At 54.3% G+C, this 14457-nt stretch overlaps 1 protein-coding gene across 1 annotated transcript in view; it reads left to right on the forward strand.

Annotated features, from left to right (window-relative positions):
- The window catches only part of CCT7 (chaperonin containing TCP1 subunit 7), a 50576-nt gene extending 36531 nt beyond the window's left edge, over positions 1-14045 (forward strand). Inside the window, exons 10-12 of the mRNA XM_075345940.1 lie at positions 11928-12066; positions 12165-12371; positions 13171-14045. Of these exons, the coding sequence (XP_075202055.1) occupies positions 11928-12066; positions 12165-12371; positions 13171-13389 (565 nt within the window). The 3' untranslated portion in view covers positions 13390-14045. The remainder of the gene's footprint in view (positions 1-11927; positions 12067-12164; positions 12372-13170) is intronic.
- The last annotated feature ends 412 nt before the right edge of the window (positions 14046-14457 follow it).

A 14457-nucleotide genomic window follows, 5' to 3' on the forward strand; every position in this document is an offset into this window, starting at 1 on the left:
CCGTCCCTTGTGCCAAGCTACGGTCCATCTTGATACAGGAGCTTCAGGCCTCGCTGGCCTCCCTCCCTGCTGCTGACCCTTCTGCCACAAAACAGTTACCTCCAGTCGTCTGATCCTGAGGCTGATTCCGCCTCGGTGGGTCCCGATAAAGGTTTTCCTCCGGGAGGCCTGACCGGTCTTTTCTTTTTCCCTGAGATGATTGGGGGATCTTAATGGAGCAGTTGGGTGCACTATGGGGTTGGAGGATGAGTAGGTCCTCCCCTCCGTTCAGGGCGCAATATTCGCGGACCTGAAAACCACTGGGCATGCTACTGTCCTGGATCTTCTCTCTAGAATGGGATTTCCTTGAGGAGCTTTCTGGAGTGTCCTCTGACACAGTTTCCCCTGGAGAGTTCTGGGTTGCTTTGGGAGATTCCCATGCAGGTGGCCAAGGTCGCTCTACAAACGGCACTCCCCCTTGCGGACGATTACCAGCTTGGGAATCTGATCGTTAGGTCAGGAGTCTCAGGAAGAAGTCCTAGGAGGCTTCGTCGTCTCCCATCGGGCCCATACTGCCTCCTCTTCGGTCCCCCTGTCCCTCCTTCGCAGGCTCGACCAGTGGAGGCTCATTTCCTGGGGTGCTCCTAGGGTTGAGTACTGGAATCCCTTCCCTTACTTAGGAAGGCAACTAGTTTGACAGGTACCTCTGTGTAGTCGGTCCGCCTGGCTGCCAGGACCTCAGTCTTGTCTAACTCGGACAGACGAGCTCTAGGCTAAGGCTTGGAGTAGGGACTCTCCTTCCACACTGCGTATTGCTCCCGTCTGTTTCAGGGTTGGGCCTGCCCTGGATGATATTCTGGACAGGGCGACTGATCGTCAGGCCAACCGGATACACCCTCCAGGCAACGGTCATTTCGTCCCTCGATACCTCGGGCCTCCCAGCCCAAGGGGTGAGGTGAGTCTGACCGTGGGAACTACCCTTTGGGTGAGGGGAGTACTTTTCTCATCCCTTCCCATCCACAAAGTCCTCAGCATGACGAACAGTGTGTCGGCTCGGGTGGGGAGACGGCTCTCTGCCTTTCTTCCCCAGTGGCGGGCCTTCTCCGCCTGGCCAGGGGTCCTACAAGCTCTTCTCAGAGGGTCTATTGGTCTCTTCCCCCAACCAACCCCCCCCCCCCCCCCCCCCCGGCCTCCGCGACACACCATCTGGAGACGTCCGTTTTTTTTTTCATCTATCTGAGGCGTCTAATTCCAGCGGGTCAGATGCCGTCGTTTCATGCATGGAGTCTGGGAACTCTGTTGTTCCCCTGCTCGGTCTCCGCCACCTGTTGGCCTCGATTGCCCTGAGGGACGCCTAGTTCCATGTGCCCTTCCATCCTTGTCTCCGGCAGTACCTCAAAATTGCGGTTCTGCACGGAGGGGCCATGCTTCATTTCCACTTACAGATACTTCCCTTCGGGTTCTTCTCGGCTCCAAGGCTCTTTCAAGGATCAGGGTTGAGGTGGTCACCTTCCTCCGTTGCAGAGTTGGCCTCATCCTGACAGGCATCCTTCCCCCAGAGGATCACAGATTGACGCTGCTGGCCAAACTCTCTATGTTCATAGACAAGCGCGCCCGACCCTTCGAGGCGCTATATCGGCCCTGGGTTTATGACGTCCTGCATTCCCTCAGTCTTGTGGCCTCCGGCCCACTCTTGTTGTCTATGGGATCATATCCTGGTTCATTGGGTCGGACTCCCTTCCTTCCTGAACTCCGGTTTCGCCTGTCGGCACCCGTCTTCTCGTCCCTTCTCTGGTGTGTCCCTACAACCTGATGGTTGGGGTTGCCTGGACCCGGTCACCCCTGGTTACACTGGCAGCCGATGCCAGCCAGAGGGGCTGGGGGGCTATGGTGGACGACTATCAGTTCAGGGGGGCTGGAGCCCTTAGGTCGGCACCCAGTCCTCCAACTACCGGGAACTCGGGGTGGTCGGAGAAGCCCTCCTCGCTGCCCAGGATCCCATCCGGGACACTCATGTCCAGGTCTACTGGGACAATGGCTCCACAGTGGCACATCTCCGCCATCAGGGCAGTACTAGGTCGGCGCCCTGAAGTCTGTGTCCTCCCGGATCTTCCACTGGGCAGGGCAGTCCCTGCTGTCCCTTTCTGCAGTCCATCTACAAGGGTCCCTACACCTTCCAGCAGACTTCCTGAGTCGTCAGGATGTTCACCCAGAGGAGTGGAGTCTGGCCCAAGCGGTGTTCTGCTCTCTGGTGGCAAGGTGGGGTACTCCAGAGGTGGACCTCTTTGCTTCAGCAGGAACTCGCCAGGTCGCAACATTGTCTCCCTGAACCCTCGGGGCAACGCGTTGGGGGTGAACGCCTTCTGCCACGATTGGTCCTTTTTGCCTCGATACGCCTTCCCGCCTACTCCTCTTCTCGCACGAAGCCTGAGGACGATCAGGGACGACGGAGCCACGACCATCCTGGTCGCTCCTCTGTGGCCGCGACGGAGTTGGTACTGCCTGATCCTGACTCTCAGCCTCGACGGACCGGTCCTCCTGGGTTCAGACCCCAGTTTCCTGTCTCAGGATCCGATATTCCATCCGGTCCCCCAGGAGCTCCAGTTGGCTGCCTGGCTTCTGAGGCCCGAGCACTGAAGGCCCAAGGACTTTCTGACTAGGTCGTGGCTGCTCTACAAAAGGACCGTACACCAGTGGCTAGTAGTATTTCCCCTGAGGTCTGGATGAGATTTCCTCCTGGTGTGGTTCTCGGCCTCCTGACCCGCTCCGGCCTACCATTGCGCAGATTGTCGAGGTCATCCAGAGTGGATTGGACTTAGGCCTTCGGCCCAGCGCCCTGAGGGTGCAGATCTCGGCGCTTCGTACAGTCTTGTCCCGGCTCTGGCAGATCGTCGCTGGATCCACCGTTTCAGGGTGTCCGCTAGTAGGCTCTGTCCGCGGCGGAGGATCCTGACGCCTTGCTGAGATCTCAATGTGGTCCTTACCGGATTTTCTCGGTCACCCTTTGGGCCACTGTCCTCTTGTAACATTCGTTCTCTTTCTCACAAGACTGCCTTTCTTGTGGCTATTACGTCTTCTCGTAGAGTCGGGGAACTTCAGGCTTTGTCTATTCGGGAGCCTTCCGGACCGTCAGAGATGACAGCATTGTTTTCAGCTGGACCCTTCCTTCCTTCCCAAGGTGGTTTCGGCTTTTCACCGTTCTCCGTCCTTCATCCTGCCTTCCTTCTGTCAGAATCCTCCGGGTGAGGAAGGGTTTCATTCTTTGGTTGTTCGTCGGACAGTGTTGCACTACCTGGAGGTTACTGCTTCCTGGCGCCTTGATTATATCCTGTTCATCCAGCCCTTTGGCCGACATAAGGGCAGGAAGGTGGCTAAGAGTGCTGTCGCCAACTGGATTGTGCGGGCAATTTGAGACGCCTACCTCGCTCAGCATCTCTCTCCGCCTACCGGATTCACGGCGCACTCCACCAGGGCTACCTCTGTCTCCTGGGCTGCATGGGCAGGGGCTTCTCCTGAGCAGATCTGCAAGGCGGCTACGTGGTCTTCCCTCCATACTTTCACGAAGCATTATTGTCTGGATCCGGATTCCAGCAGGGATTGGCTTTTGGCAGGACAGTCCTGCAGGCTGTGGTCCCCCCCTAGGTATCAATTCTTTGGTATTCCTCCTATGCTGTCGTGGAAGGGACTAGAGAAATAAGAATTATTCTTACCGTTAATTCGATTTCTAGGACCTTCCACGACAGCAGGTAATTCCCTCCCCTTTTATATTCATATATTCATGGATATGTTGTACTTCTCATTTGCTATGGGTTCTTTGTAAGACACTGGCTATGGGAGGTGGGAGGGTCCTTTTAAACCTCTTGAACTTCCTGTCCCAATTAGGGCGTGGAGAGACAACCTCCTATGCTGTCGTGGAAGGTCCTAGAAATCGAATTAACGGTAAGAATAATTCTTATTTTTGGGACAGTGATGTGGCCTCTTGAATGTAAGGGGGTATTTACAGGGGATAAATGTTCGTGACGCCACCTGCGGGTGGCGGTAAGGGGAGTACCGTCGCTGCCGATAGGAGTACTGGGGCTGATGGTGTGGGGCAGCCAGATGTCAGTCCCTCCGCAGGTAGGGAAGGCCCCGGATAGTGGGGATTTGGTGAATGGGTGGCTTGACCTTGGAAAGCAGGGTGCAGGGGTCAGATTACTCGCTGCGGTAGTCGTGGTGCTGGATTAGGTGGAATAAGCAGACACACAAATGGTAAACCAAAGTCTCTGGGCACCGCAGTTTCTGCGGGGGGAGCCCATCCAGGTCCCGCTCCACCCGGTGTCACTTGGTAAGTCCGGAGCACTGCCTCCATGCACAAATTGGTTGACCGTTGTGGCCCCTTGGCTTGAAGCTTTCGGGGCCCCGCTCACTATGTGTAGTGTACCTGTGCTCTTGATGGCTGGCACTTGGGATTTTAGTGGGTTTTGTACTTTGGAGAACTTTATCCCCCATGTTGTGCTGATGCCTCCAATCTCTGAGCTCTTGGGGAAAGTTCATAAAGAGACTATCCTCCACAGGTTAATTATCAAGGCGCCTGAAGCTCTTCCCTGATTTAGGGTCCTGTAGCCCGCCGTGCTCTGTACCGGTTAGTTCTTTTGGGGTCTTGATGCCGACAGTCCTCCTAGACTATGTCTGCCGCTCCCTCTCCAATGTCACTGACACCGGTCCCAGACTCCAGTGGTCCCGGACCACTGTCTGCGACCCAACCTGCCTGAACCTTAGGTGGGTGGCCCTGCTCCAACTTGACCAAACCCACTGGTGTGTCTGTATAGGTCATGGTGGTTGGGATTTGTAGTGCAGATGTTAGTGACACAGTTGTTTGGAACCTGGAACCATGGGGGGGTAGGCCCTGCACCCCGGGGGACAGGATGCAGTTCCCTGTAGCACCCTGATGCATTCAGGGTGCTACAAAAATAACCCCACTAAGGGAGTGGGTGCAAATATGTGTTTTGCAGTGAGCAGAAGAGAAAACCCAAATTCTCATTAAGACCAACAATACATGTTATAGAGATGGAAATACACACGTAATTGTGATCTGTGGCGACTAGGCACGGGGGTGACGCACCATCCCCTGGAATGGCCTGGGCGAGTGGTCAAGGGATAAGGTAAAGATCAGAGGGGATAGTGGGCCTCCCTGTCTGGTACCGTGTGAGAGGAGGAAATAGAGATCCATTAAAAACCCTACAGACGGGGAGGAGTGGAGCGTTGACACTGCCCTCAAGATGTCACCTTTAGGCTATGTTCACACTAGAAAAATGATTTTTCTTAAGAAATTTCTTAAGAGTGAAGGATTAGTGCACCTGCGTTTTCGGTGCGTTTTTGGTGCGTTTTTACCGCTGGTTGCTCCCTGCGTTATTGTGCCAATTATCTATGGCAAATAACGCAGTTAGCTGCAGAAAAGAAGCGACTGCTCATTCTTTTTCTTAAGAAAATTCTTTCAGTAGATTTTCTTAAGAAAAAAACGCAGTGTGCGCACAGCTAATTTTTTTTGCTATAGGTTTTGCTGGGGAATGTCTGCAGAAAGGTTACAAGAATTTCTCAAGAAATTTCTGCAGCAAAAACGGACCAAAAACGCAGGTAAAAATCGCAGTGTGTGAACACAGCCTTAATACCAAAGCATTCCAGAGCCGAGAAGGCGAACGCCCACAAAATGCGGTCACACGCCTCCTCAGCGTCTCGTGAAACCGCTAAGAACGGGGTGTTTGTTTCCTCTATTCTATGTAGGATGAGTCTTGAGTTGTCCGCACCTTGTCTTCCCGGTATGACACTCACTTGATCGTCTCTAATTAAACAAGGCATGATTGGGGCCGGTCTGAGGGCGAGGAGGTTACCATAGATAGTGAGATCGCAATTCGGGAGCGATATTGGGTGAAGGTCTGTGGGGAATCTGGAGGCTTCCCTGGTTTGGAATAGTTATTATAAGGGCCTCTTGGGTTTCTCTGGGACATTTTCCTGCCGTCACGGCTTGTGGGGATAAGCCAGAGGAGAAGGTCTTATGTGCATTACAGAACCCATTGGGGCCGGGAGCTTTACTCTGCGGGAGCTTTTTATGATGGCTTCTATTTCCTCCTCCATCTTTTTTTTTTTTTTTTTTTTTTTTTTTTTTTTTTTTTTGGGGGGGGGGGGGGTCTTTGTTTTTTTTTAACATTCAATTTATATTGGAATATAAAATCATATTACAACATATATGTTTGAACAGTGATGATACTTCTTATCAAGTTATTTGGAAAGGAGGGGGGAGGGGTGATGACATCAGATTGTACCCGTGTTAGGCTACTTTCACACATCCGGTTTGAGCCCTGCGGCTCAATCCGGCTGTGAAAACTATGCAACGGATGCGGTGAAAACACCACATCCTTTGCATAAGTTTTTTTACATGCGGCCGGTCCGGTTTTTTCCGGTTGCGGCATGCTACTGAGCATGCGCAGTGGAAAATACCGCATGCGGCGACTGGATGCGTTTTTTGCCGCATCCGGCCTCCATAGGGATGCATTGAAAAATGCGCCGCAGCGGCCGGATGCGGCGCGATGCGGTGTTTTTTGCCAGAGCAAAAAACGTTGCAGGGAACGTTCGATCCGGCCGCCGCATCGGCTACATCTGCCGCATGCGGCAAAAACCGGACCGAACGCAAGCCCCTGCGGCACAATGCGGCACTAATGTAAGTCAATGCAAAAAAAAAACGCAATCGGCGTTACAAAAGCCGGTTGCGGTTTTTCTGCAGAACGCCGTATTGTGCCGCAGAGCAAAAATCCGGATGTGTGAAAGTAGCCTTACCCGTAATGTTACATCTCTACATCCACAGTGTGTAATCTGGAGGATAGCCAGCTGTCCCATATTTTGAGGAATGTTGAAGTCAGTGGAAGAGGCGATTATTATCTTGGACAGACGGTTGTCATTGACCAGTGCAGTAATTTCGGCCAGTGGCGGTCACTCGGGGTTCCTCCAGTAACTCGCTATTTTGCTTTTGGTGGCTATGAGGACGTCACCATCACTGTCCGGAATTCGTACGGGACTAAGTCCAGGTCAATGGCGAGAAGTGCCTGTTCTTTAGTGATTTCCATTAGAATATTGCTAATTTGGGACATTAATAATTAATTGCATTCCACAATAATTTGACCTTATCATAGGTCCACCAGACGTGCATCATGTCTGCGTTAGTGTCTCCGCACCGCCAGCACACGTCAGAGGACTTGCGGTAAATCTGCGACAATCTATATGGGCGGAGATGCCGCCTGTACAGGACTTTCCGTGCATTTTCTAGGTAGTTTACGCACTTGCTGGTCGTCTTCTCCCTCAATATTCAAATCCTTTATAATTTCTTTGAGTGACATCACAGTCCCATGGGATCCCAGAATAATTGCTTACTTTAAAGCCAGAGTGAAAGGGTTAAAACGCATTTATACGGATGTAGATGGAAACTCCGAGGTATCCCTGAGGAAGCCGCCCAGGCGGCCATACGCGTTGGTCCGCTCACCCTGAGCAATCCTCATACCCCACTTATGCCTGGCCTGTTGACCCCCGGGTTGTGTCCCTGTGACCCATCGATTTGCATCTATTGATCTTTATCTTGGGTATTGTACCTGCTTATGGCGCTGTTTTTTGGTCCACGGACACAGTCCTGGATACTGTGCTGGGTATCACATTTGCATTACGCTGATCACTGGGTCTTGTGCGTCATTGAATTCCATCTCCAGGGGCTTTCTTTAATATGGACCATATCAATACATACTCCTTTTGTTGTGATAGCGTATATGGTTTAACTAGAATGTTTGCATAAAGTAATTTATCTATATTTGTATGTATTTTATATGAATGTGTCCATAACATAATTTGCCCCTCGGGTGGTTTTCTCTGACTGGTCCTATTATTCCCGAGATCAGTGATTTTGTCTTGCTGGTCTACTAGGCATTGCTCCCACCCGGCCAGAATCCTACTCCACACTGATGAGGGGCAATACCCCAAAACAGCTGTCTGTGGATGGATACCTGGCCTCGGTATTTCCCTTGTCATATCGTTAAACTTGTCAAAAAGTTGGATATTGACTAAAAGGGCCACTTAATATGGTGGTTATGGTGGTCTCCTAAAAAGAGCCACCCCTTGGCTGGGTCCTTCCCGGAGGGATATCTGGCTAGTTTCTGTGTCGAGACTCCTAACAGAGGCTCCAAGGACTTTCTTGATTTGGTCCCATTATTGACAGACCCCTTTGGTCATCTTGTTTGGGGGTATCTCCCATACACAGACTATTACTTTGTTACATTTTGATTCTTATACTTTTTCATGTTGATCGATCCATTGTCCTGTCTTCACACCCCTGGGTGCAGACTTGTACTTGGACCTGGATATATTTCATCATATATATGTATATTTTCATATATTAATGTTTACAGTGCTTGCTCATACTAACTCATGGTCGGCGCCATCCTCGCATGCTGGCACTGTCCTCTATTAGGGTGATTACTTGATAAACCCCCTGAATCAAGCTTGATCCTTCCAGCACCTTATAAGTTTACTAGAAGGTGGCCCGATTCTACGCATCGGGTATTCTAGAATTTACGTATTGTGTAGTTAATGTATGATTTTTGTTTATATATATATATATATATATATATATATATATATATATATATATATATATATATATATATATAATCACGTTGTTGTGTGTAGTTACCAAGTGTTTGTGTAGGGCGCTGTACATGTTCTGGGTGTGGCGGGGGGTGAGAGCGGTGTTGTATGTGTGTTGCGTTGTTTGTGGAGCGCTGTGTGTCTGTAGCGTTGTGTGTGTTGCGTGGTTTGTGTGTGTGTGGTGTGTTTTGGGGGAGGTATGTTTTGTGCAATGTGTGTTGTGCGGTATGTGCGTATATTTATGTATGCCGCGGTGTTTGTGTGTTGGGTGTTGTGTGTGCGCAGCGTTGTCTGTGGGTGTCTGTGTAGGGCGGTGTTTGTGGTTCCCAGTGTGGTGTGTTGTGTGTGTGTGTTGGGGGGAGGTGTGCACCTCCCATCGTGCTCCATCCCCCATGCTGCGTACCCCCCATCGTGCTCCCAAACGTGGTCCATCCGCCATGCTGCGCGCTCCCAAACGTGGTCCATCCGCCATGCTGCGCACTCCCAAACGTGGTCCATCCGCCATGCTGCGCACTCCCAAACGTGGTCCATCCGCCATGCTGCGCACTCCCAAACGTGGTCCATCCGCCATGCTGCGCACTCCCAAACGTGGTCCATCCGCCATGCTGCGCACTCCCAAACGTGGTCCATCCGCCATGCTGCGCACTCCCAAACGTGGTCCATCCGCCATGCTGCGCACTCCCAAACGTGGTCCATCCGCCATGCTGCGCACTCCCAAACGTGGTCCATGCTGCGCACTCCCAAACGTGGTCCATGCTGCGCACTCCCAAACGTGGTCCATGCTGCGCACTCCCAAACGTGGTCCATCCGCCATGCTGCGCACTCCCAAACGTGGTCCATCCGCCATGCTGCGCACTCCCAAACGTGGTCCATCCGCCATGCTGCGCACTCCCAAACGTGGTCCATCCGCCATGCTGCGCACTCCCAAACGTGGTCCATCCGCCATGCTGCGCACTCCCAAACGTGGTCCATCCGCCATGCTGCGCACTCCCAAACGTGGTCCATGCTGCGCACTCCCAAACGTGGTCCATGCTGCGCACTCCCAAACGTGGTCCATGCTGCGCACTCCCAAACGTGGTCCATGCTGCGCACTCCCAAACGTGGTCCATCCGCCATGCTGCGCACTCCCAAACGTGGTCCATCCGCCATGCTGCGCACTCCCAAACGTGGTCCATCCGCCATGCTGCGCACTCCCAAACGTGGTCCATCCGCCATGCTGCGCACTCCCAAACGTGGTCCATCCGCCATGCTGCGCACTCCCAAACGTGGTCCATCCGCCATGCTGCGCACTCCCAAACGTGGTCCATCCGCCATGCTGCGCACTCCCAAACGTGGTCCATCCGCCATGCTGCGCACTCCCAAACGTGGTCCATCCGCCATGCTGCGCACTCCCAAACGTGGTCCATCCGCCATGCTGCGCACTCCCAAACGTGGTCCATCCGCCATGCTGCGCACTCCCAAACGTGGTCCATCCGCCATGCTGCGCACTCCCAAACGTGGTCCATCCGCCATGCTGCGCACTCCCAAACGTGGTCCATCCGCCATGCTGCGCACTCCCAAACGTGGTCCATCCGCCATGCTGCGCACTCCCAAACGTGGTCCATCCGCCATGCTGCGCACTCCCAAACGTGGTCCATCCGCCATGCTGCGCACTCCCAAACGTGGTCCATCCGCCATGCTGCGCACTCCCAAACGTGGTCCATCCGCCATGCTGCGCACTCCCAAACGTGGTCCATCCGCCATGCTGCGCACTCCCAAACGTGGTCCATCCGCCATGCTGCGCACTCCCAAACGTGGTCCATCCGCCATGCTGCGCACTCCCAAACGTGGTCCATCCGCCATGCTGCGCACTCCCAAACGTGGTCCATCCGCCATGCTGCGCACTCCCAAACGTGGTCCATCCGCCATGCTGCGCACTCCCAAACGTGGTCCATCCGCCATGCTGCGCACTCCCAAACGTGGTCCATCCGCCATGCTGCGCACTCCCAAACGTGGTCCATCCGCCATGCTGCGCACTCCCCATCGTGCTCCATCCGCCATGCTGCGCACTCCCCATCGTGCTCCATCCCCCATGCTGCGCACCCCCATCGTGCTCCATCCCCCATGCACCACCAGCATCAGCCTCTCTGCCCCCAGCATCAGCCTCTCTGCCCCCAGCATCAGCCTCTCTGCCCCCAGCATCAGCCTCTCTGCCCCCAGCATCAGCCTCTCTGCCCCCAGCATCAGCCTCTCTGCCCCCAGCATCAGCCTCTCTGCCCCCAGCCTCCTCCAGCACACCGTGCTCCTCTGCCGACACTCAGATCCGATCGCATACACTCACACCCACCCGATCGCATACACTCACACCCACCCGATCGCATACACTCACACCCACCCGATCGCATACACTCTCAACATCCGGAGATACCACATGCTTCTGGCCATGTGATCCTCATGCAGGTCCTGGAAGGTCACTGCAGCACAATATCGCCGCCGAGAAGCAAGCGATATCTCCGGATGCTGTGAGTGTGTGGATGCGATCTGATGTGTGTGTGATGTGTGTGTGTGAGAGTGAGTGTGATCTGATGTGTGTGTGTGTGTGTGTGTCTGTTATGTGTGCGTGTGTGTATGTTCCGCTGCTGCAGGACCTTGATGCGCTGGTAACTATGCTACCATGGTTACCAGCGCATCCCGTCCCCCACTCGCACGGGAGCCCACACCAGCATACGGCGGCAAACCCCAGCAATGCGAGGGTTTGTGTCGGCTGGGTTGGCGGCGTACGCTGGTGTGGGCTCCCGGGGGTACAGTACTCACCTGGGAGTCGTGTCTCCGTGTCAGTTCGGGGGATGCGTGCGGGGGGGCGGGGCCAGAGCTAGCAAGCATTGCGTGAGGGGGGGCGGGGCGTGGCCGAGTTGCCAATACGTGCAGGGTGCCTGGGCGAGAGGCCAATCCGTGTGGGGGGGCGGAGCCTGTGCGAGCGGCCGGCCAATCCGTGTGGGGGGGAGCCAGGGCGAGCGACCAATCCGTGCGGGGGGGTGGGGCCATGGCGAGGCCAGCGGCCAATCCGCTTTGTGTCACCGTAAGGACACAATTTTGGAGCAAGACAGACAGACAGACAGAATAAGGCAATTATATATAGATAGATGCACCCCTATATTTCCTGTTTTTGAGTTTTGTGTTATTGTATACATATGATTGGGGTACGATACGCTCGGGGTGACCTGATCTCTTTTGTATGTATTCTGAATTGTTTTTAATATCCCCGTTTGGTATATAATGAAGGCGTTTGTTACATTATATATTTTTCACCGCAGATATAACTTCTTCAGCGGGTGCCCGAAAGCGAAAACCTGTACCATAATCCTGCGAGGTGGAGCCGAGCAATTCATGGAGGAGACGGAGCGATCTCTGCACGACGCCATCATGATTGTGCGCAGAGCCATCAAGGTAGGTGTGCGCATCGGTGTCCGCTATGGTGTGCGCAGGCGACATTTCCCACAAGGCCAGGGACTCGCCGCGGGCTGTAACTTCTCCTTTCCCTCTAGAACGACTCTGTGGTCGCTGGAGGAGGTGCCATTGAGATGGAGCTGTCCAAGTACCTGCGGGATTACTCCAGGACCATTCCTGGCAAGCAGCAGCTCCTCATCGGTTCTTACGCCAAGGCTCTGGAGATCATCCCCCGCCAGCTCTGCGATAACGCCGGCTTCGATGCCACCAACATCCTCAACAAGCTGAGAGCAAAGCATGCCCAGGTGAGCGATAACTGCCTGTCACACATGTGCCCCCGCCGCTCCCTACCTGCCTGTCACACATGTGCCCCCCGCCGCTCCACACCTGCCTGTCACACATGTGCCCCCCGCCGCTCCACACCTGCCTGTCACACATGTGCCCCCGCCGCTCCATACCTGCCTGTCACACACATGTGCCCCCGCCGCTCCATACCTGCCTGTCACACACGTGCCCCCGCCGCTCCCTACCTGCCTGTCACACATGTGCCCCCGCCGCTCCATACCTGCCTGTCACACACATGTGCCCCCGCCGCTCCATACCTGCCTGTCACACACGTGCCCCCGCCGCTCCATACCTGCCTGTCACACACGTGCCCCCGCCGCTCCATGTTTCACCTGAGAGTGATGAGGGTCCGTCCCATAGACGGGTGGATTAGGGGTCATGTGCGAGTCTCCACCTCCATCTGGCCACGGTCCTGCTGTCTGGAGGAGCTAGACACACGGTAGGACATCTAGTCCAGGCCTGCACTGATCCTCCGTTATCACCTACCCAGTGGGTTGGTGGTAATTGTTGGGGACTGGCGTACCCCTTTTAATGCATATTTAATAATGACTAGAATAAAACATCAGTTTATTACACAGCCGGGGTCCGCATCGCCCCCTCTCCGGGCGGAGCCCCTCCGCTCTGTACATCCCCTCTATATCGCGCTATCATCCGACTCAAATCCTATGTTTGGCATTGTGGAGCTTTCTTGCACTCTCTTTAGGGCATCTGATTGGTCCGGTGATTGCTGTTAACCCTCCATGTGCTGGCTGTTTACAGGGTGGTACGTGGTTCGGAGTGGATGTGAACAATGAAGACATTGCTGATAACTTCGATGCCTGTGTTTGGGAGCCGTCCATCGTGAGGATCAACGCCCTGACCGCAGCCTCCGAGGCCGCCTGCCTCGTCCTATCCGTAGACGAGACCATCAAGAACCCACGCTCGTCAGCAGACGGAGCCCCAGGAGGCCGGGGAAGGGGAAGACCGCACCAACATTAACCCCACCAAAGGGAGTGTGACCAGCGGGGGGAAGGGGAAGACCGCACCAACATTAACCCCTCCACAGGGAGTGTAACTGGCGGGGGGAAGGGGAAGACCGCACCAACATTAACCCCGCCCCACAGGGAGTGTAACCGGCGGGGGGAAGGGGAAGACAGCACCAACATTACACCCCACACCCACCCACAGGGAGTGTGTCCGGCAATGGGACGGGCGATTACTCCGGGACAGTAACCACCACCTCGAGGGATTGGCAATCTTCTGTACACCTTCTGCTGTGCAGCTACAACTCCCCACTCTCCCTTTAAATGGTTCTTTGCTGGGAGTTGTAGTTCCACGGTATCCAGTGGCGGCTGATTCGTGTCCTAGAATCACCATTTCCTCGTGTGGCGGCGGGTGCTGGATATCTCCTGTGCGGTCCCTCGGCAGGACGGGACCCTTCCTCCCGGCGTTGCACCAGTATTGCTCCGAGATTTCTCATGTTCACATTTTTGTTACTGTATTTATTTTCTCTGAAGATTCTCGATAATAAACGCACTTCACTGAGTAACAAGCTCCGCGCCCGCGTCCTATCCGCAGTGTATGACGGGGTAACCGCTTCTCAGCTGGGTGGGGGGGGTGTCAAACCAGTATTATTAAAGCTTTCACTTACCTGCCTTTTCTGGTTAAACCCTATTAAATATGTCTTCTATCAGTGCAGCTCAACTTCTGGACCTCGAACAGTTACAAAAACGGTTCCAAAACTCCAGTGTGAGGGGCAGGATGGTGGTGCTTGTGGAGGCGCGGGGGTCAGTGGGTGCTCTCCTGTGGAGGCGCGGGGGTCAGTGGGTGCTCTCGTCCACTTGCCCGGCCGCCTTTAGAAAGACAGCGTGGCCCAGGGCTCATCCCAACTGAACGCCGACCTCCTTAACCGTGGTCGGAACACTACTCAGACAACACAGGGTCAGGGAATCACAATATTAAGACTTTATTGGATCCCCAAACAATTAACGGCACATAACACATAACCAGCAAAACACACAAGTGTAACAGGCAACAGTTTCTCACCCTTCCGCTGGCTCACCAGGG

This window comes from Anomaloglossus baeobatrachus, chromosome 1 (genome assembly GCF_048569485.1).
Source record: "Anomaloglossus baeobatrachus isolate aAnoBae1 chromosome 1, aAnoBae1.hap1, whole genome shotgun sequence".
Taxonomy (NCBI): domain Eukaryota; kingdom Metazoa; phylum Chordata; class Amphibia; order Anura; family Aromobatidae; genus Anomaloglossus; species Anomaloglossus baeobatrachus.